Source organism: Juglans regia, chromosome 1 (assembly GCF_001411555.2).
Source record: "Juglans regia cultivar Chandler chromosome 1, Walnut 2.0, whole genome shotgun sequence".
NCBI classification, from domain to species: domain Eukaryota; kingdom Viridiplantae; phylum Streptophyta; class Magnoliopsida; order Fagales; family Juglandaceae; genus Juglans; species Juglans regia.
In genome coordinates, this window is record NC_049901.1 from 11,181,464 (window position 1) to 11,208,897 (window position 27,434).

Consider the following 27,434-nt stretch of genomic DNA (forward strand, 5'->3'; position numbering starts at 1 on the left):
ATAATATTTTTATTATATTTAAACACATCAAATTAAAAATAAAAGTCAAAAGCAAATTTAAAATAATAATATTTTATTACATAATTATATATAAAGTATTATTTAATAGTAACTTTATCATTTTTCAAATAAAATAAATGGCCTACCTTAATTGGCGGATGGGGTAAGTGCACGGGTACCTTATTATTAATTAAGGGTTTGTCATTTTTTAATTTATTGTGGAAATTATGGGATTTCCCAGACAATGACTGATTGATGGATCAAAGCCTTTATGTTTGAACTCAATCCATGCGATTCAAGCCCAGCAACCACATCTAAATGCAGTCCCCACCTACCCTCTCTAGAATCCACTCCGAATTTTAATTCTAAAAAAGTAATGTTAACACTTTCGTCTTATTTTAATTTTATTAAATAAAATATGATATATATATTTAAGTATCATCTCTAACTACTTATAAATATATTGAAAGGTAAATACTTTTTCCTTTCAATGTTAACACTTTCGTCTTATTGAAAGGTAAATACTTATAAAAAGTAATGTTAACACTTTCGTCTTATTCAAGTTCTTTTTCAATATTATGAGAGGTAAATACTTTATCAAGATGACTAATAGTATATATTAGTATATCAATAATATTTTCGAGAATAATTCTCTGAATCTATATATTTTTATTAATTTATAGTAAATCTTTAAACAGAATAATATTGAAGTGTTTAATCAATAATTATTTAATAATAATAAATATGTCACATCATACTTGATAGAATAAAAGTAAAATAATAATATGATATATATAATTTTGTAAGTAAAAAATATGAGTAATGATATACATCACATCATAATCTTATTTTTATCTTATTATGTAAGATGTAATATATTTATTATTATTAAATGATAAAAAATTATTTAATAAAAAATTATTTAATAATGATAAATATGTCATCTTATGTATAATATAATGAAAATAAAATGATTGTATAGTGTATAAAACTTTTAAAAAAACATAAAAAAGTACAAAATACAAGAGTGGAAGGCAAAGTCGATGATGGTTCAGAATTCAGATCCAGTTATGAAGCTCTCTTACATGCCATGTGATGTCCATTAATTTTATCATCTTACCAAATAAATACCCTCTATCTACCGTTCTTACAGCTGGAAAGTTTTGCATTAAAAAAAGTAAATATTATTTGTCTTATTCTAACATGGTAACTTAATATGATTCGTGAAATTATAAGATCCCGACTCGAAGATCATTTCATCTCATTTTATTTTATTTTAATATTTAAATATTATAAATATAAATATTTTTTAATTTTAAATATTTAACTTTTCTATTTAATCATTACCTAGTAAAATTTTTTTAATATTAAAAAAAAATTATTTTTTTAAAATTTTAAAATAAAAAAAAAATTTATTTAATTTTTTTCTTTTTTTTTAAAAAAAAAATCTATAAAATATTTTAATTTTAATTTTTTTATTATTATTTACAAATTATTTTATTAGAAGGAAAATCTGGCGTAACACATCGTACAGTTTACACGCGTTTAAATCATACGCAGATGTACGATGCGTAAAACGACATGGCCAGTAAGCAGGGCAAGATGACGTCGGTTGTGTTAATAAGCCCAACTGCCCCCTGTCCAGTACAAATTGTACAGTGAATCTCTGTCTTAATACAACAAGAGAGGCCCAGTTTTCTATCCTCTTGGAAGTTAGGAATATCTACTCTCTCTTTCAAAAGCCCGTTAATAAACCTGCAGCCTTAAGAGTACATTAAGCAGTTGGTACAAAGTTAGGTGAAAATAATACACTAACTTAATTATTTCACCTGTCCAACTTATCACCTTGTACCATATTTTTAGAGTCAGGTAGTATTTTTTTTATAATTATTTTAAAGAAATTTTATATCACATACTTCTATCTAATTAACATGTAATTTTTTATTTTTATTATTCTATCTTAATACTTAAATATGTGTGTATTTAAATAGAATGACAAAAATAATAAATCACATATTAATTGAATAGAGGTGTGTGATGTAAGACTTCTTTATAACATTTCTCCTTATTTTAATGTCATGGATCACGTAAACATCATGTTAGACTCTATATTGTCTACAAATAATATTTAATGCATGTTTAGAATTGCAGTGAAAATATATAGCTTATAACTTTAAGGCTTATAAATTATAACTTAAATAATAAGTTCTAATGTTTAGTAATCATATGTTTAAAATACTTTCAAACATATTATATTTGTTATTCCTAAAAAAAACCCATATTATATTTGTTTGGAAACAAACTAAAAAAAATAATTTATGAGATATAAATGACGATAATTTGATTTTTTTTATAAATTATGATCATAACCTTAAAAATTTAAAAGTTGTAATTATCTAAAACTTATATAGGTATTTTCGCCAATTGATAATTTTTTTAAAATTTAAACTACATTTCGGATTATCTGAAAAAGTACATTTAAGGAAACGCATCGATATGATGCTTTTCCTTAAATGTAGTTTTTAGCTTATTCAAGATTAAAAAGTACTTTAAAATGTAAAACACTCACATAATTTAACTTTTTCATTACAGAATTTTTTAAATCTTTTAAATATTTTTTAAAACTCCTAACGCAATCTCAAACATACATTTAATGTCGTGGAGATCATAAATCGTGCGCATCTTTATCTAAATTGTAAAAAATGTTGAGTTATAAAATTGTAGAGGAACTTGTATTTGTCATAATATAATTGAACAATGAAAATCTTTTCAAAATAATATATATATATATATATATATTTATTATGAATATTAGAGATAAGTTAAGGAATGTTTATAATAATTCAGGTCGAGTGGCATTGAATGGTGGTAGGAGTTTGAATCACACCCTCAAAACTAGGAGTGTAAAAAAAAAATCGATAAACAGATAAATCGGACCAGACCGGATTGAACCGGTGGGCTTGGTCCGATATTGAGTTTGGTTCGATTCAGTACCAATTTTATTTTTTTAAAAACCGCTCAAAATCAGTCCAGTTCAGATTTTTTTTTAAAACCAGATCGAACCGGACCAGATCATATATATATTATAATTTTTTATATTGTATATAATTTTTTATGTATAATATATAATTATATATAAAATATTTTTATATTATATGATAAATTACTAATTAATATAATATTAAATTTTAGAGAGTCGCTTCACACCGATCAGGTTGGTTTTTCCACAAAAACAACCCTTCATTCATCTCAAGCCACGTAGGATAAAACACTATAAGAGAAATATACCCCTCTAAAGACAATCACCTCGTACGTGCTAGCATTCTCTTCCTTAGCACCATCCTCCGCCTTCTCTTCCTCGCTGGTCTCTCTGCCCATAGTTCGACGCCGACGCCAACGCCAACACAAGCATCTCAATCCGACGCAGACGTCGACGCCGACTCAACCATCTAAGTTTGACGCCGACAAAAACGTAGCTCAGAAACACCCCCTCAAATTGCACCATTCTTTTCCTTGCTGCCCCTCTCATCCTTCTCATTTGCACCGCCTCAATCTCAATCCAACGCTGACGCCGACGCAACCAGATGCCCACAAGTAGGGGTGTAATCGGTCCGGTCTGGTCCGGTTTTGGACAAAATCTAGGACCGAACCGATATGTACCGGTTTTGTATTTTTCAAAATCGATTACACACCGGTTACCCTCCTAAACCGGTTTTATCGGTTTTCGGTCCGGTCTGGTCCGATTTTCTAGTTTTTTTAAAATATAAGTTTCGCAATTTGTCATTATAAATTTGTTTATAAAAAAAAAAAACAAATTTAAAAAATATTGTTTTATACTTTTATTATAAGTTATATATTAGTATTAGTTATAAACTATATATTTAATATTAGTATTAGTTATAAACTTTTAGTGATTTAGTATTAACATTTTATGTAATAATTTATAAATTATAATAAGAAATTATTTCATATATAAATATATATAATTAAATATAAAACTTTCACATAAAAAATTATAATTATACATAATATATAAAACTTATATATATATATAATATTTTGTATAAAACTTATATATACAATAATATAAATATTTTTTTTATATATTTTTTTTATCAACCGGTCCGGTCTGGTCTGAAAAATCCTAAAACCGGAACCGGCCGGTTTTCACATTCTAAGAACCGGTCCCGGACCGGAACTGGTTCAAAACCGATCCGGTCCGGACCGGTTTTCCGGTTTCAACTTACACCCCTACCCACAAGGATTTTTCACATGAAAAGAGTCTGAAGACATGATGCTCATAAAAAACCAGCCAAGAAGAATATACCATAAATTGAAAATGCCGAGAACCAAAAAAGAGAACTGCCGCGAACCAAAAAAACAAAAAACGTCGGGAACCAAAACAACTCATAGAAACTGCCAAGAAGCTACAAATCCACCACAGAGAGTTCTGAAAACCTCAACCCTTTCACAGAACCTGCCGAATGCCAAGAAAAAACACAGCCCAGCAAAATCGAAGGCCACAAATCCATCACAGAAAGTTCTGAAAACCTCAAACCCTTCACAGAACCTGTCGAAAGCCAAGAAATAGCACAGCCCAGCAAAATCGATGACGTTGTTCTAATTCGACAACGATGTTGTTCGGGTGCGATTCGTGGGGCATAAATTAGTTTAGAGAAATTGGGATGAAGAGATTGTAGGGGTGCAAGGGTTTTGCTTTTTAAAGCCTAAAATTGCGAAGAGAGAGCCCGTTTCTGATGTAGTGCTGGTTCAACATAAATGTGGTGGAAGTCTTAGGTGTTGGTATATGATTGACAGGTTGTTATTTGACTGTAACCAGCCCGACCGATCCTAAGGACTTCTCTAAATTTTAAAATTCTATATCACTATAGTATTATATACTATAATATACTATTATATATTATATAATATAGTATATAGTATATTAAAATCAGAAAACCGGACCGGACCGAACCTAATCGGACAGGTAAAACCAGAAGTACCGGTTTATGAAGTTAAGCGATGTAAAATTGATTCTTGAAAATGCAAAACTGATGTATACCAGTTAGGTCCCAATTTTTGTCTAAAACTGGATCAAACCGGACCTGTTACACCCCATACTAAAAACTCCTTTAATGAGGGATAGCCCTCCACACGAGCCTAGGGCGTATAGCCCAACCGGCCGAAGGTGTATGGTGCACAAGAATTGTCGCTAGAAAATAAAGTGGAAAAGTCGCAGAATTGGGATTGAACCCGTGTGGTCTCTTTGGGAAAGAAGCAACATGACGTTGGACCCTAGTCCAACAATTGTGTCATTTGGTAATAGGTATAGATATTTACCATTTCGGAACAGATTAAAAAAAAAATGAAAAGTTATAACTTTTCATTCACATCATTTTGCCCTCTGTAAATAGACTCATTGGCCTACGAATTGGAGTATGACAGAAGAATGAAGAAGGTAATTTAGAAATGATCTCTCTCCCAAAAATCTTCTCTTTTTTCAAAACTTATCATTAAAATCTGTTCATTTTGCAGAGAATAGATTTCTAATTTCTTGGTTGAATATGAAAATCTAAGGATATTTGGGATCTAATTTTGTATGTGCATAATGTAGTTAGACAAACATACTTGTTCTGGGTTTCATTGTATCTTGGAGGTGAATTCACTTGTAATCCGTGTGCGTACCGTTATTGATGAGGACAAATATTTTTTTTAGGAAAATGACATTGTAATGCGCTTTGAAGCAAACTTTTCTCTCACTATTTTCTCTTTTGCAACCCCTTTTGCACCAACAATTTTAAGACAATATTTGATTATTAATGACACATAGTTTGAGAGAGTTTGTTTCGAATTTTTTAAAACTCGAACGTTTTGATGGAGTGAATTTTCAACGCTAGCAGAAAAAAATGCACTTCCTTTTAGCCAATCTCAAAGTGATATATGTTCTAATCACTCCTAGACTTTCTGTAAATGAGAATGAGACAATTGTCAAAGTCGGGCAATGATCAAATGGGACCAAGACGACTACATCTACGAGGGACATATTTGCAATGCAATGTCTGACACGTTGTTTGACGCGTACTATAACAAAGCAACTGCCAATAATCTATAGGACGTACTTGAGTCTAAATATCTATTAAAAGATGCTACAAGTTAGAAATTTCTGATTATAAAATTTTTCAATTATACCATGGTAAATCCTAGGCCTATTGTTGAACAATTCAATGAGATTATACATATTTTTAATTAATTCTCTCAACATAAGATAAAAATGGATGAATCCATATAAGTTTAATCTATTATTGATAAACTTCATCAATCATGGAAAAACTATAAAAGAAGTTTGAAGCATAGAAGATAGGAAATGTCGCTAGAAGAATTAGGCCAACATCTTTGTATAGAATAAGAGATTAGGCTTAAAGTTATTAGTGAAGAGAATGACTTTTTGACTTCCAACATGCACATAGTAGAGGAAGGATAGAAACACAAACCTGGACAACCCAATAAATCCGGATATGAAAACTGGAAAATAAAGAATAATTTTAGAAGAAAACAAAATCACTTCCAAAATGAAAATAAAAAAAAATTGGGAGTAAGTTACATTGTGGTAAATAAAGACAAAAGAGAATGTCGTTTTCTTAAAAAGAAAATACATGACTCTAGTTCTAAAGAGAATTTTAAGACTATAATCTCTGAGACCAATACTCTTGAAGAAGATAATTCTAGTGGATTGACTCAAGAGCAACAAGACATGTCTGCAAAGATAAAATATCATTTAATAAAATATTTTATTCAACTCATCTTATTATCTAAACTATCCCTAAATCATATCATATGTACGATGCGTAAAACGACATGGCCAGTAAGCACGGCAAGATGACGTCGGTTGTCTTAATAAGCCCAACTGCCCCCTGTCCAGTACAAATTGTACAGTGAATCTCTGTCTTAATTAGGGGTGTAACCGGTCTGATCCGGTCCGGTTTTGGATAAAATCTAGGACCGAACCGGTATGTACCGGTTTTATATTTTTCAAAACCGATTACGCACCGGTTACCCTCCTAAACCGGTACTTCCGGTTTTACCGGTTTCCGGTCCGGTCCGGTCCAGTTTTCCGGTTTTTTAAAAATATAAATTTCACAATTTGTCATTAAAAATTTGTTTATAAAAAAAAAAAATTGATTTAAAAAAAAACTGTTTTATACTTTTATTAATATATTAGACTATATAATAGTATTAATATTAGACTATTAGTATAGTTATAAGTTATATATTAGTATTAGTTATAAACTTTTAGTGATTTAGTATTAACATTTTATGTAATAATTTATAAATTATAATAAGAAATTATTTCATATATGAATATATATGTTATATATAAAATTTCACATAAAAATTTATAATTATACATTATATATAAAACTTATATATATTAATATTTAATATATATAAAATATTTTGTATAAAACTTATATATAAAAATATTATTTTTTATTTTTTTTAATCAACCGGTCCGGTCCGGTCCAAAAAATTCCGGAACAGGAACCGGCCGGTTTTTACGTTTTAAAAATCGGTTCCGGACCGGACCGGTTCAAAACGGGTAAAACTGATTCAGTTCGGTCCGGTCCGGTCCGATTTTTCAGTTTGAGTTTACACCCCTAGTCTTAATACAACAAGACAGGCCCAGTTTTCTTTCCTCTTGGAAGTTAGGAATATCTTCTCTCTCTTTCAAAAGCCCGCTAATAAACCTGCAGCCTTAAGAGTACATTAAGCAGTTGGTACAAAGTTAGGTGAAAATAATACACCAACTTAATTATTTCACCTGTCCAACTTATCACCTTGTACCATATTTTTATAGTCAGGTAGTATTTTTTTATAATTATTTTAAAGAAATTCTATATCACATACTTCTACTTAATTAACATGTAATTTTTTATTTTTATCATTTTATCTTAATATTTAAATATGTGTGTATTTAAATAGAATGATAAAAATAATAAATCACATATTGATTGGATGGAGGTGTATGGTATGAGATTTCTTTATAACATTTCTCATTATTTTAATGTCATGGATTATGTAAACATCATGTTAGAGTCTATATTGTCTACAAATAATATTTAGTGCATGTTTGGAATTACAATGAAAAATATAACTTATAACTTTAAGACTTATAAATTATAGCTTAAATAATAAGTTCTAATGTTTAGTAATCATATGTTTAAAATACTTTTAAATATATTATATTTGTTATTCCTAAAAAAACCCATATTATATTTGTTTAGAAACAAATTAAAAAGAGTGATTTTTGACATAGAAACGACGATGATTTGATTTTTCATAGGTTATGATCAAATTCTTAAAAATTTAAAAGTTGTAATTATTTAAAAGTTGTATAGGTATTTTTGTCAATTGATAATTTTTTTAAAATTTAAACTACATTCCGAATTATCTGAAAAAGTAGATTTAAGGAACCGCATCGATATGATACTTTTCCTCAAATTTATAGATTAAAAAGTACTTTAAAATATAAAACACTCAAGCAACTTAATTTTTTTATTAAATAATCTTTAAACTTATTTAAATGTTTTTTAAAACTCTTAACGCAATCTCAAACATACCTTCAATGTCGTGGAGATCATAGATCGTGCGCATCTTTATCTAAATTGTAAAAAATGTTGAGTTATAAAATTGTAGAGGAACTTGTATTTGTCATAATATAATGTACCCCGTTGTACGAATTTTAGTGTTAAACAATGAAAATATTTTCAAAATAGTATATATATATTTATTATGAATATTAGAGATAAATTAAGGAATGTTTATAATAATTCAGGTCAAGTGGTATTGAATGGTGGTAGGAGTTCGAATCACACCCTCAAAACTAGAAGCGTAAAAAAAAAAAAATTGATGAATAGATAAATCGGATCAGATTGGACTGAACCGGTGGGTTTGATCCGATACCGAGTTTGGTTCTGTCCAGTACCAGTTTTATTTTTTTTTAAACCGTTCAAAATCGGTTCGGTTTCGATTTGTTTTTTTAAAATCAGATCGAATCGAACCGAATCGAACTGGACCAGTTCATATATATTATAATTTTTTATATTATATATAATTTTTATGTATAATATATAATATTATATATAAAATAGTTCAAATAAAGCCTAGATGCGCGCCCAAATCTCACGAATTGACGAATCCGTTTTATTCTCGGATCTCGTTCTTCGAGTTGGCCATTGGGCTTAGTCGAGGCCACTCTCTATTCTGTTGGGTCCATTTGTTTTGCAAGTGTTGGAAGGTGAAGGTTCAGGTTGTGTTTGGATGTTGAAGTGAGTTGAGTTTAGTTTAGTTGAGATGATAAAATATTGTTAGAATATTATTTTTTAATATTATTATTATTTTAGGATTTGAAAAAATTGAATTGTTTATTATATTTTATGTTGAGATTTGAAAAAGTTGTAATGATGAATTGAGATGAGTTGAGAGGATTTTTGAAACCAAACGAAGCCTCAATAAAATCTCTTGTGACTATAGAACTCTTAATGCATATTAGGAATTGTAGTTTTAAGATTTATTATTTATAACTTAAGTAAAAAATTATACTATTAAAAAGTTATTTCCTATTTAGTAATCATATTTAAAGTACTTTCAAACAGATTACATTTGTTTAGAAACAAATTAAAAAAGTGATTTCTGATATAGAAACGATGATTATTTGAATTTTTAAAGATTATGACCGTATCATTAAAAGATTGAAAGTTATAATTATCTTAAAGTTGTATGAGTATTTTTGTCTATTGACAATATTTTTAAAATTCAAATTACGTTCTGCATTGTTTGAAAAAATACATTTAAAGAAAAACATAAAAAAATACGTTTAGAATAGATTTATTTTTTAAATAATTATTTTTGTCGTAAATAAATTAATAATTGATATTAAATAAATGTTTTTTTAATAATGTTTTTTCTAGAATTTTCTCAAGAAATGCCAAAGACTCAAACCGAAGTCAGATCAATATTTTCTAGGCGAAGGAAGGTTCAAAAACATGCAAATTAGAAACAGACGGCGTTTGACGACTCTTTAATAAAGGAGATTGCTCAAATTAAGTTGTGTAGCCACAAATGAAACACGTATGCGAACACGTAAAAGGATAGAGACGCGTGAATACAATTGCAGGCGAGATGGGACGTGGAAGGGAAAAAATCCTCCCTCGCTAGTGGGACAACCCCGTGCGGCTCAAGGCCCAACAAAGCCCACTTGTCTGACCGAGGGACAAACTCATGGATATGGTCGCTTTCCGAATCTCTCCGCATAAAGGTCTGGATTTTTCTCTCGCCTAGTGCCCAACTTAAACCAAAGGATTCAGTTGTTATTCAAACCCTATCACTGTATCCCATGCCTTATATATATTGAAGGAACATTACTATTCACAAGTCTACACACTACATACTATAATTTTTCTTTAATCTTTTAAAGTTTATTTTTTAATTTTATTCTTTTTAAAACAATTTAATTCTTCTACTCATCATTCATATACAACATATTTGATAAGAGAAAAAAAATTAAAAAAATCACAAAAAAAATAGTGTGTGATATATGAGATTTATGAATAAAATTTTTCATATTGAATGGACCTCGCATTTAAGGTAAGAAAAACTAGCCCTTTGATTCATGGAGAAACAATATATATATATATATATATATATATATATAAATTTTACTACACAATCTTTACCACACTCAACAATATTACTTTTGAAAAAATCTATTCATCATCCTAACTTCTATTATCCTCCTATCATCCCATGATGTGGCATTAAATGATAGGTTTATAAGTAAAATATAATAAATAATCTCTAATCATCTAATGACACATCATAAGATAATGAGAGGATAATGAAAGTTGGGATGATTAGTAGCATTGCTCATTACTAGGGCAGGTTTGGAACATAAGACAAAACATAAAATTCTCATCTCATCATTATACATTTTTCAAATCTTCATACAAAATATAATAAATAATTCAACTTTTTCAAATCCTAATACACATTTTTCAAATTCTAAAATAATAATATTATTAAAATATAATATTTTAAATTTTAAAATAAAATATAAAATTCTCATCTCACCTCCCAAACCTGCTCTAATGCACGTCATTTTCATCAGGTTAGCCCTGGAGTGTACGCCAGCTTCCACCACGTCAGCAATGTCTGATGTGTGAAAAAACGAATTTTCATTTCGACTATATTAGATACCGGTCAATTAAATAAAAAGTAGATTTAGGTCTGATTTATTTTTAAGATTAAAATTTTAAATTTTAAAAATTTCTCATATTATTATTATAATTTTTTTTAATTTTTATATAAAATAAAATAAATAATTTAATTTTTTAAAATTTTAAAATAAAAATAATATTAAAAAATATATTTTAATAATATTTTATTTAACTTTTTAATTTTAAACTCATCTCATATTATATTTAAAAACAAACTAGGCCTAACCACATAAAAAGGGTGGATTTCACACATCTTATGTCATTGTACGTGTCGTTACTTTTTCTTTTTGGGTGTTAGAATAAGGTTTATTTCAATTGATTATCATTTTATATAGAATAATTGATTTCTTAAATTCCACGTATTCATGTATTTGTTTATCGACATGCATGGCACTTGAAAATCTTTATTTTTTTTTTTGATTCAACTTGAAAATCTTTATTGGTCATGCATTGTGAGAAAGTCTAAAAACATGATTGATTTGCTCACATTAAATATTCAAATCCCGTGTAAAACGTAACCGTGTCATCCCATGCGCGGGTCCATATATATAGTACAACTGATATTGATATATAGTGGTAAAGGACCAAATAATCTTTGTGTTTATTATTGACCCACGAATACGATCACTCTCTGTGTCTGCTCACGCGGCATTTCAAAGTCCAAGCGGGGAGTACTAGCTAGCTTATATGGGTCATCATAAATCAATATTGAATTCATATATTAAGAAAGGAAAATGCTAGTATGGTTCCTATAACGATGCCAACACTTTTTCTTAATAAAATATTTTTTTATTGATATTATGAATATTTTTTAAATAATTAAAAAAAATTATCGGTAGGTATAGTGCCACCCAATAAGAACAAGAAAGAAAATCAATCCCAGCCGCAACAAAAGCCTGCTTTCTATCTTTCTTAAGACCCCATTGCCATTTCAAATTCAAACTCCGGACTCGGTTTTCTTTCTCATTGGTCATAGTTCGACTCCAAAGCTTTGAAACATAAGAAAGATCAAGAAGAAGACATCCATGGATGCCGAAGCTTCATCGTAAGTTACTCGATCGGCATTAATTTGAACAAGAAACTTGCTCTTGAAAACTTAATTATAATATTATTCCCTGGCTGAAATTAACCAACCATGTCTGCAGGTTCGAGACCAGCGAGGTCCTGGCTACTTTCTTGGCCTCCACGCCATTGCTACCGGAGTCATGGAGGCTATGCAGCATCGCCAACACCACTGCGCCAGGCAGTTTTGTAACGGAGCAAGTGGGAGATGTAGGGTTTATTGCTTTTTCCGGCATCCAGTTGCCTGGAAGCTCGGAACCCAGCTGGAGAAACTTGGTGCCATTGGAGAGCGCTGGCAACGGGACCATGTTCTCTCAACTGCACCGCCACAATGGAGGCCAGGAACCAGTCATGGTGCATGCAGGGATGCTGCAAATCTTTCTTTCTATGCATAATTCTCCAAGTTTCAAAGACCAGGTTAGTTTCTTTCAGACTTAAAAAGGGAAATTAGCATCGGTTATTGCCTAATTAATTCTGATCAGTTGTTTGCATGGTTTGATCATGATTTGAGTACTCTAAATTGATGATCATCAGTTCGTTAATTAACGAGCGTTGGCCTTAATTAAAAACTAATAGATTGAGTCCTAGCTAGCTAGCTTTAACTCTTTGTTAATTTTCAACTTTTTTCGAGCATTAAACATGCTGCCAATGGCTATAATTAAGACGACATTTCATATTTTAAAAATCAGATTAATTCCCAGCTAGTATTCCACTACTACTCATGAAATCCTAAATAATTCATACTTTTTCTAATTAAATATTTGAGATTAATTTGACGTACTGGGATTTAATTATAATTATACATCGAGATCATCACCGCACTTAATTATGATCATATATATATATATATATATATATATCTTGGTAATATTTACTTTAGCATATAATAAATTATAATGATGATGTGATAACATAAATTAATTAATGAAAATAATAGTTAAGATTTGTATTATACTTTTTGTCACATGCACGATGTTGTTCGATCAGAGTCTTGCTAATTTTTTTAGGAACTTGCAGAGAAGTTTAATTTAACCAGAATAATTAAGCACTCCTAGTCCTAGATAATTAAGTCGGTTTTGGGTGGCTGATCATGGAAGAAAATTAAGTTTTTGAGTGATGCCATCACAATATTCAATGATCAATTAATTAATTAGAGGAACGACTTGTTAATTTGTAGTCATCAATTACGGATTAGACAGGTTAATATATATAATTAATGCGCTGATCATGTGATCATCAGCTATTAATTATATTATAATTACTTAGGTTACTCCAACCGGAATTTTAATTTAAGCTAAGTTAAACAATCCGAAAAATTCTATTTGCAAGTTAGTGTTGATCAGGACTTGACATGATCATCTACATGGTTGATTTATGATCATCACTTGATTTGCTAGAACCACGTCGGTTCCAAATTCTGTAAAGTGTGTGAAAAGGGGATTAAGTAGTTAGTGGTAATTATATTAAAAAGTTAGTTAATGAAGCCTCGATCCCTAAGTTCACCTCGCCCACAAATCTCTTTATAAAATAGATATAAAATTAAAATTAAAAAGACCCTGATTCGAAACTATCATTCAATAGGACTGATCATTAATTTGGCTCATGATTTGAATTGTAGTTGGGAAGTAAAGCTCAATTGGAACCAAATATGTTGTCTAATATATAAGCCGGTTTGGATAGTGAGATGAGATGAGATGAACTGAAATAATTTTAGATGAGTTGAATAAAATATTATTAGAATATTATTTATTATTATTATTATTATTATTATTTTAAGATTTGAAAAAGTTGAATTGTTTATCATATTTTATGTGAAAATTTGAAATTATTATAATGATAAGATAATATGAGATAGATTGAGAGTGTTTCTGCATCTAAACTGGACCTTAATATAGTTGGTGGGTCAAATTCGAGCGTCAAATAAAAGAAATACAAATATATGGATCTCTTTATAAAAAAAAAAAATATTAAATTCGGACAAAATTAAAAGGCTCAAACTTTTAATCAAGGGTCTCCCCCGGGTCGCTCTCTAAAATCTCAAGGTGAATTTAGAGTCTTCAAATCATTATTGTCTACGTATATATATATATATATATATGTTCAAAGTTGTGGGCCGGATGAGAAGTCCAATTTTAATTTTTGGTCAGGGTCCAATGAAGACAACATAGACTTCAGCACTAACAACAAAGGAAGGAATTATGATATATATAAATTATAATAGTAAGCAGTGTTTGGTTGTCGTGATCAGTATTTTGTGGATTACCCTAATTGTCTGGTCCGCTCATAGAAAGTAATTAATTTTAATTGTGTTGTTTTTTTTATTTTTATTTTCAACACCGGACTAGGAAATTATGGGAATAAGAAAATATTAAATACCCACTTGATCAGTTTTGATAACCACCTGCGCACATCTTTGGACCAAGTCAAGTCGTCATGCAATTTGAATACCTATTATTGCTTAATTCAATTTATATATATATATATATATATTATCATCAATTTCTTTAACATGAGAATTACTATATTCCACAAAGTAGTTCCATTGATCTTTCATATATAGTTTCTGCATGATTATTGATGCTTAAAAATAACAAACTAATTATATGTAACCAGATTTCGGCAGTAAGGGAGAAAAGCAAGTCAATTATCGTGACAGGCCATTCCATGGGAGGAACAACTGCATCTCTCTGCACTCTCTGGCTCCTCTCCCACCTCCAATCTGTGTCCTCTCCTTTAACAGTTCTATGCATTACATTTGGCTCTCCATTGCTTGGCAATGGTTCCCTTTCCCGAGCCATCCTGCGAGAAAGATGGGGTGGCAACTTCTGTCACGTAGTCTCAAAGCACGACATCATGCCGAGACTGCTGTTTGCTCCTCTAGCATCCCTCACTCCTCTCCTGCATTTCCTTCTGCAATATTGGCACTTGTCCATGATGACTCCTCCCCACTTTGGCGAGCCTGCCCAATTGCGCAACGAAGATAAAGCTGAGCTCTTTCGCTTTGTCTTGTTTCATCTGGGAGTGTTAGCCCAGGCAGGAGAAGAGACGAGTTTGTTCTGGCCCTTGGGAAGCTACTTGTTTTGTTCCGAGGAGGGAGCAATTTGTGTGGATAAGGCTGTTTCTGTTACCAAGATGATGCATTTGATGCTTATGAATAGTACTCCGAGTAGTAGTATTGAGGATCATCTCAACTACGGAGATTATGTTGGAAAAGCTTCTGTGCAGTTCATGAACCAGAGAGGCTTCATGCAAGCGGATCTTCCTGAGTCAAGCTATGAAGCAGGGGTTGCTTTGGCGTTGCACTCCTTAGGGATAGAGGTATTGCATTCTATCAATCCCAATTCAGTAGCTTTGTTTTGAGAAACAGCAAAATATATAGCTTTATCAATCCCAATTCGGGATAGATAGCCAGGAGTTGGTTTTGCTTATCCATTGCCACAAAATTCGATACAAAATATATCTCAAATTTTTTGAAAATATATGAAAGTTTTTCATTCACTAAAATACAATCAAAGGGAAAACATCCCAAACTATGACACGGGCCTGTAGCTTTAATTTTCACTTTAGCTCAAAAGGCCTAATCACTTTCTCAATACCACAAGAATCTCCAGCATTTTCATAGGTGCAATGACAGGGACAAGCCCCAAATGCACATTGTACATTTCGTGTTTGTACATATCATTATTCCTTTTATAGAGCTCAACAGGATCACGTCTGCAATGAGGTGAGTGTACTTAACTATTTTCTGCCTTATTTTACCTATAGCAATCAGTTGCCGGACCTGCTAAGGACTGCCTAAAGATAGCTAGGCCGAGGCGGATGGATCGCACACCGTACCTGAAGAGTGCGGAGCTGGCTATTCGCTTATCAAAATATGCACCTTACAGGGCTGAGATAGAATGGTATAAAGCATTTTGCGACAAGTCTGAAGATAAAATGGGGTACTACGATTGCTTCAAGCAGTGGGGATCAATATCAAACTCAAAAAGGGAGCCCAGGGTAAACTTGAACCGGATCAAGCTTTCCAAGTTCTGGGACGATGTTATCTCTATGCTGGATACCAACCAACTTCCTCATGATTTTAATCGGCGATCCAAATGGGTCAATGCTTCCCATTCCTACAAACTCCTAGTCGAGCCTATGGATATTGCAGAATACTATGGGAAACGTAGGCATCTTGACCAGGGCCATTACTTGAAGCATGGAAGGGAGAGGAGGTACGAGATTTTTGATAGGTGGTGGAGCGAGAAAGAGAGAAATTCTGGTGCGGGTGTAAACACGGAGAGGAGCAAATTCGCGGGCTTGACTCAAGATTCATGCTTTTGGGCGAGGGTGGAGGAAGCAAGGGAGTGGCTTGAGAATGTTAAAAGTGAAAGCGATAAGAGAAAAGCTTCTTTCTTGTGGGAGAATATTGAGGCATTTGAAACGTATGCAAGAGAGTTGGTGGAGAGTAAGCAGGTCTCTGTAGACGTTCTGGCAGAGAATTCAAGCTATAGTTTGTGGATGGTGGAATACAGAGCACTGAAATCAAAGGTGCTATCTCCCCAGTCTATACTCCATGGCCCTTCTAGTGCATTTTGAAACAATGGTTTATTATTATATCTTCTGTAAACGACTTGCGTTTATTTGGTTGCAAAATCTTATACATTGGTATTCCAGAAAAGTGGTAATTCTATTTTTGGACAAATAAACAAAATGTGATTAGAAACATGTAAAAAAGATAACAATAAGTTCCCGGGACCGAAAAAAGTCCAACATTTGACAGAAGTCAAACCTTCCCATTCGGGCCATCAATATTCCTAACAGGTCCCTTAAACCAGTTTCTTGCATCCAACATCCACCAAATCATTATTAGACCCAAACCTACACCCAATGCCACTGGTGCATAGTTGAAAGTATTCCAAGTAATTGGGTAGTAAGTTGGCAAGAGAAAGACTGAACAGGTATAACAGATCCACAAAAAGGCAACCAAGCAAATTGGCCTACTAGCTTTGCCCAGGTAAAATGGCCCGGGTTTGAAATTCTTTTCTGCCATAACCATTCTTGCGAAGATTGGAACTGCATAACCCCCAACCCAGCCAATCGTACATATAGATGTAATGGCAGTGAAGACGACATTGACTTTTAAGATTGGGAGTCCAAGAAGACTGCAGATGGCTGCACAGAGCCACACAGCATTTGAAGGAACTTTATGCTTAGGGTGCACTTTTCTCCATATGGATGAGAAGGGAATTCCTTTATCTCTTGATAGAGCATATACCTGAAAATGTCACGGTTTAGTGCAATGGTGTAAACACAAACACACACACACACACACGGCTTAACCAAGACAATGAACCCTCATTCCCCTAAGACCCCACCCTTCCTGATGCACATAATAGTAAAGCAAGAAAATGTTAGCGACTTACAACTCTGGCAGCACTGGTAGTGATGGAAAGCCCACCGAAGAAGAATGAACCCCATATGATAAATAGTAAAATGATAGCTCCAGTACCACTATGATATCTCCCATAGAATGCATCATAGAGTATTTGAGCCGGCACGAATGTTCCAGCAGTCTCGTTGCTTGGATCATACAAGTAGCTAAAATCCTGAGTGAAAATTTGCAAAGCATATCATGTTAGACAATACCCTGATATTTATTACGGAAAAATGAAATATCACTTAAAAATACACTCTGTGTGAGGGGTCACTGTTAGTCGTATCACAAGTTAGAATATTTTGCTACTGAAATCGAAGAAGAAAATTGCTCATCATAACATATACCTGAATGCTGAACATAAGGGCCAAAATGTATGCCCATCCAAATACAGAAATGATCCCAATGCTAGTCAGAATTGCAATAGGACCATTCTTGTCTGCACCTTTGGTTTCTTCAGTTAGATGAGCTGCGGCATCATATCCATAGAGTGAGTACTGACTGACGAGAAAAGATAGAACAACTGCATAAGGTTTGCTTGATATTCCAGTCAATTCAGGTGCTGTTTCAAAATGTGTGAACACATATGAGGCAGATTGTGTAGTCAGTGCTACCAAGGGAAGCATTATGACTATAATTGATCCTCCAATAACCTGTAAAAGAGGATTCTAGTTAAAACCAGGAATATATTTTTGACAGATTACTTTAATCCAAGAGCTGATATAGAGCTCAAAAGACTAGGTTCAGGAGGTAAGGCTTGTTTGCATCTCTTTGTTTAAGAATTCTTATGATCTCATTTTAAATTTCATATGATTCCTTTGTAGGGGTACTGAAAGGAACGATCTATAAGACTAGAGTTTCTCATTTATAACTCCATACATTAGTAATGCTTAACTTTGCCACATTGAAGACAGTTTGAAAATAAAATCCTAGAAAAAAAATTAGAAACTTAAAACTATTCCCCTTCCAGATAACTCAAAAGATTCCTTTCCCTCCCATCTTCAAAAACCAAACAGAGAGAGTCTTAAAGTGCCAACCAAAGGACTGAGGATGTGTTCTACATATATAGACCACTGCAACAGGCCCTGATTGATCAGTTGATGACTGGTATACGTTACAACTAAGAATCATCACTAATTGCTGAAACTTTTTAATATGAAAAAGAAGATAAGAAAATTATAGTATTCTCCCTACACAAACTTTTAAGTGCCTTATCACTTTGGCTTATGGCCATTTTTCCACTTTGATTATATTCAGCTTAACTGCTGTGTGATAAAATGGAATGATTTTTATTAAAATTCCAATTACTGTATTGTTTTCATGCATTGCAGACAGAATTTCACATAATTGCTTCTCAATTTGATTCATCTCCTACAAAACTTAAAAATTACTACTACAATATTACACCATCAAAAAGTAGGCAAAGGAGTATATGTAATGGTCCATTTGGGTTGTTAGGAAAAAGGGAGGAAAGGAACAAGCATTTGGAAGCTGTTGATGTGAACGGGATTTTATAACATTGCACCCATGAAAAAGACAATAACATAATTGCTTCTCAATTTGATTCATCTCCTCAAAACTTAAATTACTACTACAATATTACACCATAAAAAAGTAGGCAAAGGAGTATATGTAATGGTCCATTTGGGTTGTTAGGAAAAAGGGAGGAAAGGAACAAGCATTTGGAAGCTGTTGATGTGAACGGGATTTTATGACATTGCACTCATGAAAAAGACAATAACAGGCATACAAGCAAGCCTATCTAGATTGTATACCTGCCACCATATTGAGATTATGTCGATGAAGGCAATCACTTCTAATGCAAAAGTGTTGAGAAATGCCCAAATGATAGTCAGGCCTATGTACATGCATAAGAACAACCATTTTGGAGCAAGATATCCCCCATCCTTATTTGTTCCAGTGCATAATAAAATGATACTCTGCAGTGTTTGTGATCCTGCATAAGCCTTCCAGGAAGTTAAAAAATAAAGTTAAAATCTGATTGCAGTTTATCATAACAATAATAAGAATAATAAAAAATGAATTCCATAAAATAATGATAAGAAAGTACCTGTGTGCCTATGCCTGCAATGAGCCCTATTGTCTCGAGCCAAGCACAACACCACGATGCAAATGGACCCCATTTTGGACCAGCTAAATGAGCAGCCCAGAAGTAAAGAGAACCAGTAGTCTGTTTAATATACAAGCAAGAGAGTCACTTACAAAATCTCAGCAAGAAGCATTCAAATTTCAAAGCCCTTAGCAAGGAAATAGTTGCCTCTATGTGTGATGGTGATTGGGACCAGGATAGATATTATCATATTAGGTTGAGATATTAACGAGCCAGGAAAGAAGTACTGGTTTAATTGCTATCATTATTTTCAGAGACAAGGTAAAACTTTCATAAGTTGTTTGGGGCTCTGAAAATGGATCACCACTCTTCAGTTCTATTACATAAGCACGTTTCTTGTAAAATGCTAGCCAGCAGCCAGTGTAATAAAATGAAAATGGTTATTTTTCGCTCAGTAAAGATCATATCTTGGACAGCTATTCTCTTGTAATGAAGAGAGGAAAGCTATTTAACTTCTCTGCAGGTTTTAGTCGAAACCAGGTCATGTTCTTAGGACTTGCATGGTTTTCAGAACTCCAGTGTAAAATGCTCAATATTGGAAAAACTGGATCACAAAGAGGATCGATAGTATTATTATTAACAATAAGAAAAAACATGGGAAGATGGAAAGGTACAAACCGGGAAAGAGGAACAGATCTCAGCCATCGCAAATCCAACAAACCAGGTGAAGAACGATACTACCACCCAACCCCACACAAGACTTGCTGGACCTGCATATTGAAGGCTTGAACCAAACAGTGGAGTAATCCCTGTAAAAAGGGTCATCGTCGAAAACGATATTGCAAGTGTTTTGAACAAAGTCTGCATCAAATTAAACGAGAAAGGAAAATTGAAAAAAAAAAAAAACAAGCGCCATCAGCAAGAAAAAGTAGATGATTTTATATAATCAAACAACGAGAAAGAAAAAAATATATACGATGATACAAGAACATTGTGGAGACTCGAGAGAAACCAAAAACAGAGTAGCAAGAAATATCGAACAAAGAATCACCATTTCTCTTCTGAGTTCTTGCTTGTAACCCAGCTCATTGAGCCGCTTCTCCCCGGAATCCATGTCTGGGATTTGCGACATTTCCAGCTGGTCGTACCTCAAGAAATGAACGATATCACTTGGTAAATGAGTTCGAACATGAAACTGGAAACGTGTTATGGAATTGGATCATTAGAGAATAAGTCAGAAAAGGAGGAGAGATTGTTGACTCTCCAACTATAAAACCTTTGTATATTCTGATTGTGGTTAGGATGCGTGCCAGTCAAAACCTGTTGCAATCTTTGAAATGTCATTATTTGTTCCGTCCAAGAAACTCCATAATAGGTTCCCATTTCCTATGAATTAAATTCTGCTCATCATTTTTATATAAATAATACTACACCTTACACCTTACATTTTCATTTTATTTTAATTATATTAAATAAAATAAAATATATTTATTATTATTAAATAATAAAAAAATATATAATAAATAAACATTTAATAATAATAAATATACCACATCATATTTAATAAAATAAAAATATAATAATAGTATAATGTTCAGAATTTTTCTTTTTATATTATATATCGTACACATGATTTTTTATTTTTTAATAAATATATAATGTATAGATAATAAGTAAAAAAATCCAATTAATTTAATAAAAAACTAAAAAAATTAAAACAAAAATTAAATATATGTAACATGTGATACACGGAAGATGAATAACATAAGTCCCGTGTAACATATAATAAATAATTTAATTTATTTAATTTTTAAAATAATAATAATATTATAAAAATAATAATTTATTTAATTATTAACTTTTTTTTTTTATCTCATTTCTCCTCAGTGTCGACAGCAAAGTCTTCCCATGATAGTTTCCACCGTATGCTTTTCAGCATAATCTTCCCACTATCAACATAGTCTTCCCATGATAGTTTCCACGATATGCTTTTCAGCGCTTTAATAATTTACTTATTTTTTACAAAAATAGTGTATGGACTTACTCATCTTAAGATTAAAAATATCATTTTTCTATTTTTAAAAGAAAAATAATATTTATAATATTAAGATATGTATACTTCTTTAGCACTATTCAAATTACATTATGGGAGAAGAACTGGTCTCTTTTATTTTTATTTTATTTAAATAAAATAAACACGATTGCATTAAATTGCTGGAATCCGTTGACATCTTGGCTTTCCTCGTATGAATCCACTTTCCTTGTTTTCCTCGTTGAATTGGTCAAACACGTGATGTCCGATTGATCCGGATCTTAAGTAGATATTTTATTTATTTTATTAAAAAAATATCCTTTCAAGCTCATCAAGGAAAAGTCAATTCATGAAATGCAACTACAGCAATGGATAATAACTACGCACGATCGATAAGCCATAATATTATTATTCTCAATCAAATCAAAACTGTTAGATCTATATACAAGTTTTATATAAGAAAATTTATACAACTGATGTAATTTATTTAATATAATATACTAGATATACTTTATAATAATAAATAAAAAAAACGTTACAATATGATAGATTTTATTAAACCACGTCACTACGTAAATTTTTTTGTGTAAAATTTGTGTGTGGACAAAATATTTCTCTAATCAAATTGAAGAGTCCTAAGATCATATCAAAACCTAAAGGTGTATTCAGAAAATGCAATCTGGTTAGAGGTGTTAAAAAAAATAGAAAAATTGGTTGAACTGGACTGGACCGAGGTGGGTTTGGTCCAGTTCGTAATCGGTTTAGTGTGGTACCAAAAATCAGTTTGAACTAAACTGGACAGATATATATTTTTAATTTTTTCTATTATTATGATTTTATATTATAATATGAGATTCTAATCTTATTATTTAAGTATATTAATCTTATAATATAAAATTAATATAACATTTGATATAAGTTAAACACTGCTTATATTATACTAGTATAATTAGGCACTAATTACACTATTTTAATTTTATTATTCAAGTCTAAATAAGTTAGACATTACTTATGCTATATTAGTATAATAAAAGACTAATAGTAATTGTTAATAACAAATACTAAATTATAACAATTAAGTTTAGTGTTGAAAAAATTATAATACTAAATTTATGTAGTGCCACACGTGTAAATGATAAACTGGAAAAATTAGATTGGACCGAAATTGAAAAAACTGAAAGTTCTGGTTTTTGTGATAAATCAGTCCGTATTGATTTTTAAACTTTTAAAATTGGGGTATACTAGTTTAGTTCCAAAATTTGTTCAAAATTGAAATAATTTAACCGATTACACCCCTAAATCTAGTTATACAACTTCAGTCGCAGGGGTGTGGGAGAAATTATGGAACCCAGGATCTTCCATCACATAGCAATGGGCTTAACCATTAGGCTACATCTCAAACTTGTTATACATGCTGTAAATTTATATTATTATTTACACAACTTGCAATTGGACATGAATATTTTTCACTAAAATATTTTTTGCATAATTATAATTACTTAATACATGCATGACATGACGTCATTAAGAGATCATTTTTGTCGCATTAGGAATTTTATTTTGTGTTATAAATTGCCTAGATTATTACATTTTTATGAACGATAAATGTTTAGGCCAAATGCGATGATTTTTGTATATGTATTGCGATTACATGTAATTATATGAGTTTATCTTATCACTAATATTTATTAGACTAATTTTAAGAATTAGTCTTTAAAATCTACAGGATGTGAAAAAATAGAAGATTAAATAGTTTGAGTACGTATAGTTCATGATTATGATTTGCCCGAATGAAATTCTTTAATGTAGGAAGAAATTGTTTTTTTTCATGTGACTAGCTCAATAGACTACTTTTATCATAATGAAAGTATGGCCGAGATTGATTTGGAATTAATCTCCTATATGATATAAATTTGTGAAAAAATTAAGTTAGAAGTTAACAATTAGACATTGTGGCGCAAAAGATTATTAGGAAGTCTAGAGAATTTTAAATCTTGCGATGTGTTAATTATTTTTGTTCTAACTTAGATTAATGCGCAAATTTCTTAGATGTGTGTGCAATTAAATGCATGTAGGATACTAACTTTGAGAACACTAAGAAGAAAGCCTAGAGATTGGATACGCGATTTAATTGGCGCATTAATCTCTTCCATGAGAAATAGTCGAAATAAATGACGATTCTTATGAGTGTAAAAACTAGGCTTAGAGTATCATTGTTGGAGAAATTAGGACAAAGAAAAGGATAGCAACATACCCTAAAGTCCTTCCAAACTGAAATTCACTACCACCTACCATTGTGAATGGTCGAGTGCTAGAGGTGAAGATACTACTGGCAGATCAAGTTCTTTGAGGTTACAACATTTGTATTCAGACATGAGGATGTTTGATGCGACTTATGGAAGTGAGAAATTCTATAAGACAAAAACTGATTTAGAAGGTTCTAATAATGATTTGGAAGAAAATACTACAACTTTTAATGATCAAAATGATGTGAAAGCTTATGTCCTTAAAACTACTAATGATGCAACTCATAGAACAAGATCCATTAAAATAAAAGCAATGTCATGGGAGCCAAATGTTGTGAAACATAGCTTCAAGTTGCGAAGTGACTGTACGTCAATAAGGACATCTATAAATGCTGAAAAATCCTCTATGAAATTGTTTGATCAGTTTCTTCAAGGATCAAGGCCTACAAGAAATCAACGTGGTGGGTATAGTGATTATGAACCTAATTCTTCTAGGAGGAAATTAAGTCATTTTGGAAGAAAACTGTCATGGCTTATGTTATTAGAGCATGAGGAGGGCTACCGTTATATCCCTCAGCTAGATGATGAAATTGTATATTTGAGAGAAGTACTGCCTTATTGTTTTCAATCAATGAATCCTGGTCCTTTTGTAACTTAGTTTTGAGTTCAACTTTCTTTAATTCTGTTTATTGTAATATATTTTTTTTATTATTGTCAAGGCCATGAAGAGTTTATAGAATCAAGTCTCTTGTCGGAAATATGTCCTTAGAGATCAATCAATAGAAACTTAAGTGCAGAAAATTTACAAAGTTGAAGGTTTTTATTATGCCACATTACCAAGCTCAGGGGATAGCTGTTGTAAAATCAAACTTAGATTTGTAAATCTCTCCATTGGGTTTGGTAAAGTAAATTAATTTTTTCTAAATTGATTGATTTTCCTAATTTTATTGTTGAGAAAACATAATATGATGTTGCCATTAAGAGAAATTGGAAGGATAAATGTCTAGTTTGATGAAGAAATCCAATTGTGGGAGGGTGCCCGAAGGGGGGGGGGGGTTAAATGGTGGGAAGATTGAATTCTTTCTTCAAAGCGTTTCCTGAAAATCCTTGGGAAAGACATGTTGTTTGTTACAAAAATGATCCTAGAGATAACCATCTACACTATGCTTGGGAACTGCGTGATCTTAACATTTTATGAGAGTACCCCCATATTGACGATGAGAGTAGAGATAAACCCATGTCTCTTTTTGCTAAATTTGAGCAACCAGTGGATGGAATTATTTTTCCTATGCATTGTAGCACCTCGCTACTTGTGCCCTTGATGCGTTACAATGCCTCGTGCACAGCTCCTGCTCCTAGTCCCGCATTCATTGCGCTTTGGGGTGCTTGGTCATGATCCCGTGGAGCCATTCTCTCCATAAATCAATCAAAACTCCATTATCATTGGGGTGATTCGAACCCAAGCCCTCTGGTAAACCTAGGGCATCAATACCACTAAACCAGTGAATGACTTATACTGGTGAATGGAAACAAGGTGATTTTGTCACAAACTTCTCTTTCCTGTTTGTGTTTGATTTGGTAGAAATTTGACATGTTGGAGCTTAAATTATGATTATGGGAGACACTTAGAAACACTAATTACTTAGAGCTTGCTTGTGAATCCTGCAAGATTATTATGGACTTACAAAATTGAATCAAACTGCCCAAAAGTCGGATTTCTCTAATAGGTAGAAAAATACTGGACATGGACTAAACCATATTTGCATGAGGATGGACTAAACCATATAATTGTTTATACCTAAATATCACTTAGAAGCCCATACAAATGACTTGACATAACCCGTCATTCAACAACTTATAGGCTATCATAGAGTCTATGGACAAATTAGCATTATATGAATAGCATATCATCATTTTTTCTCATCTTGGTTGTGTAGGAGGCAGTGGTTGTAGGGTTAGTATGTTAGCATTATTTAAATTAATTGACCTACATAGATTATGAAACTTACATTGTATAATTTTCAAATATAAGGTTTGTGATGCTTAATAAATGTGATCAATAAAGTGACATAATCAAGTTATTGTCACATCTCTGAAAGGCCATGATTTGGTCAGGTCATGAGCATAAAGTGGTATGGGCCTAATTCATGTGTAAAGGCTCATTAAGGACCCATGTAATTCCATTATTTTATGATGAGAAAAACTTGAATTCAGGGTATTACATACAGGTCATGGTCCCCCACTCTAGATTCATCTTCCTACTACTTTACACATCCCATTGCTGTGAGTTTTTCCCAGAGAGTGAATCTTGAACGTGGAAAACCATATTGTTGCCCTCTTCTCCCTAATGGCTACATGTACGCACTCTTTATTAGATTTCTACACATATTTGACAAGAGATCTTGGTGTTTTTGGATTTTAATCCAACAAGTGATATCAGAGCCTCCTTGTCAGATCTGTGCAGAAATAAAACTTTGTACTTGGAAATACAATTTTGTATTTCGTAAAGTTTATCACCGCTCAAGTTCCTTATGATTTAGTTTTTGGAGTTTTTTGGGTGACCGGAAAATTTCTCTTGACTTTCTGTGGTGATCGCCAGTGTATAGACCATCAGATTTGTAAAAAATCGCTCCTTATGGCTGCCAAAAGTTTTTATTTTATTTTAATTTTTCAATTTTTGGCTAAAAATGGTCTGTCGATGATGAGAACTCCAGAAATGTCCTCACAAGTGTCCCCTCATCTAAATCTGTTGAAAAAGTGGTCTGATCGGCCAGACTGGTGGCTGAAATAGTGACCATAATAGTGACAGCACCAATGGTCTCTTTCTGCTCCAGTTACTCAAGTCATAAGGTTATAAAATTCGGGTAGGGTTTAGTGTGAATTGAACTTAGGTCGTTAACACAAGCCTTGAGCTTGGTTTAGTTGGTCCAATCCTTAACAAATATAAGGTAAATTTGGTTTAGCAAGGATTGAGTTTGTGTGTGTTGGTCTAACCCATGTATTGGGTCCAAGTTAAAAGGCCATTGTATTTAAATTATGTGGGCTGAATAGTTTGACAAGCCCATACCCATAGGATTCACTCTTATCCATTTGACTGTTGATTTTGTTCAAATTGACTCGTTGACCACCTAGTTTGACTTGAATTGGAATCTAGATCTTGACCCGAATCTGTCATAATAAAATATTATTATTTATTATTATAATAATATTCTAAAAAAAATTGAATATCTCTACTGCAGACATATTCCTTAATATTGTCTTATTTTTATGTATGATTTTTTTTTCTTGAGATATTCAGTGACAATTTATACATGTGGCATAAAGAAATTAA

General features: G+C 31.9%; 2 protein-coding genes across 2 annotated transcripts; one reads left to right on the forward strand and one right to left on the reverse strand.

Annotated features, from left to right (window-relative positions):
• The first annotated feature begins 12,140 nt into the window (after positions 1 to 12,140).
• Positions 12,141 to 17,097, forward strand: LOC108996335 (lipase-like PAD4). The gene is made up of 4 exons (XM_018972181.2): positions 12,141 to 12,318; positions 12,419 to 12,752; positions 14,949 to 15,653; positions 16,101 to 17,097. Exons 1-4 carry the CDS (start codon positions 12,299 to 12,301, stop codon positions 16,914 to 16,916), a joined length of 1,875 nt encoding a protein of 624 aa, XP_018827726.1. The 5' UTR covers positions 12,141 to 12,298; the 3' UTR covers positions 16,917 to 17,097.
• LOC108996336 (amino-acid permease BAT1 homolog) lies at positions 17,013 to 21,169 on the reverse strand. Its single transcript, XM_018972182.2, has 8 exons — positions 21,102 to 21,169; positions 20,877 to 20,973; positions 20,504 to 20,686; positions 19,826 to 19,945; positions 19,530 to 19,721; positions 18,102 to 18,407; positions 17,744 to 17,926; positions 17,013 to 17,595 (listed from the first exon to the last, which is right to left on the reverse strand). The coding sequence occupies exons 1-8, from the start codon at positions 21,167 to 21,169 to the stop codon at positions 17,104 to 17,106; spliced, it is 1,641 nt and encodes a 546-aa protein (XP_018827727.2). The 3' UTR covers positions 17,013 to 17,103.
• Between the last annotated feature and the right edge of the window lie 6,265 nt (positions 21,170 to 27,434).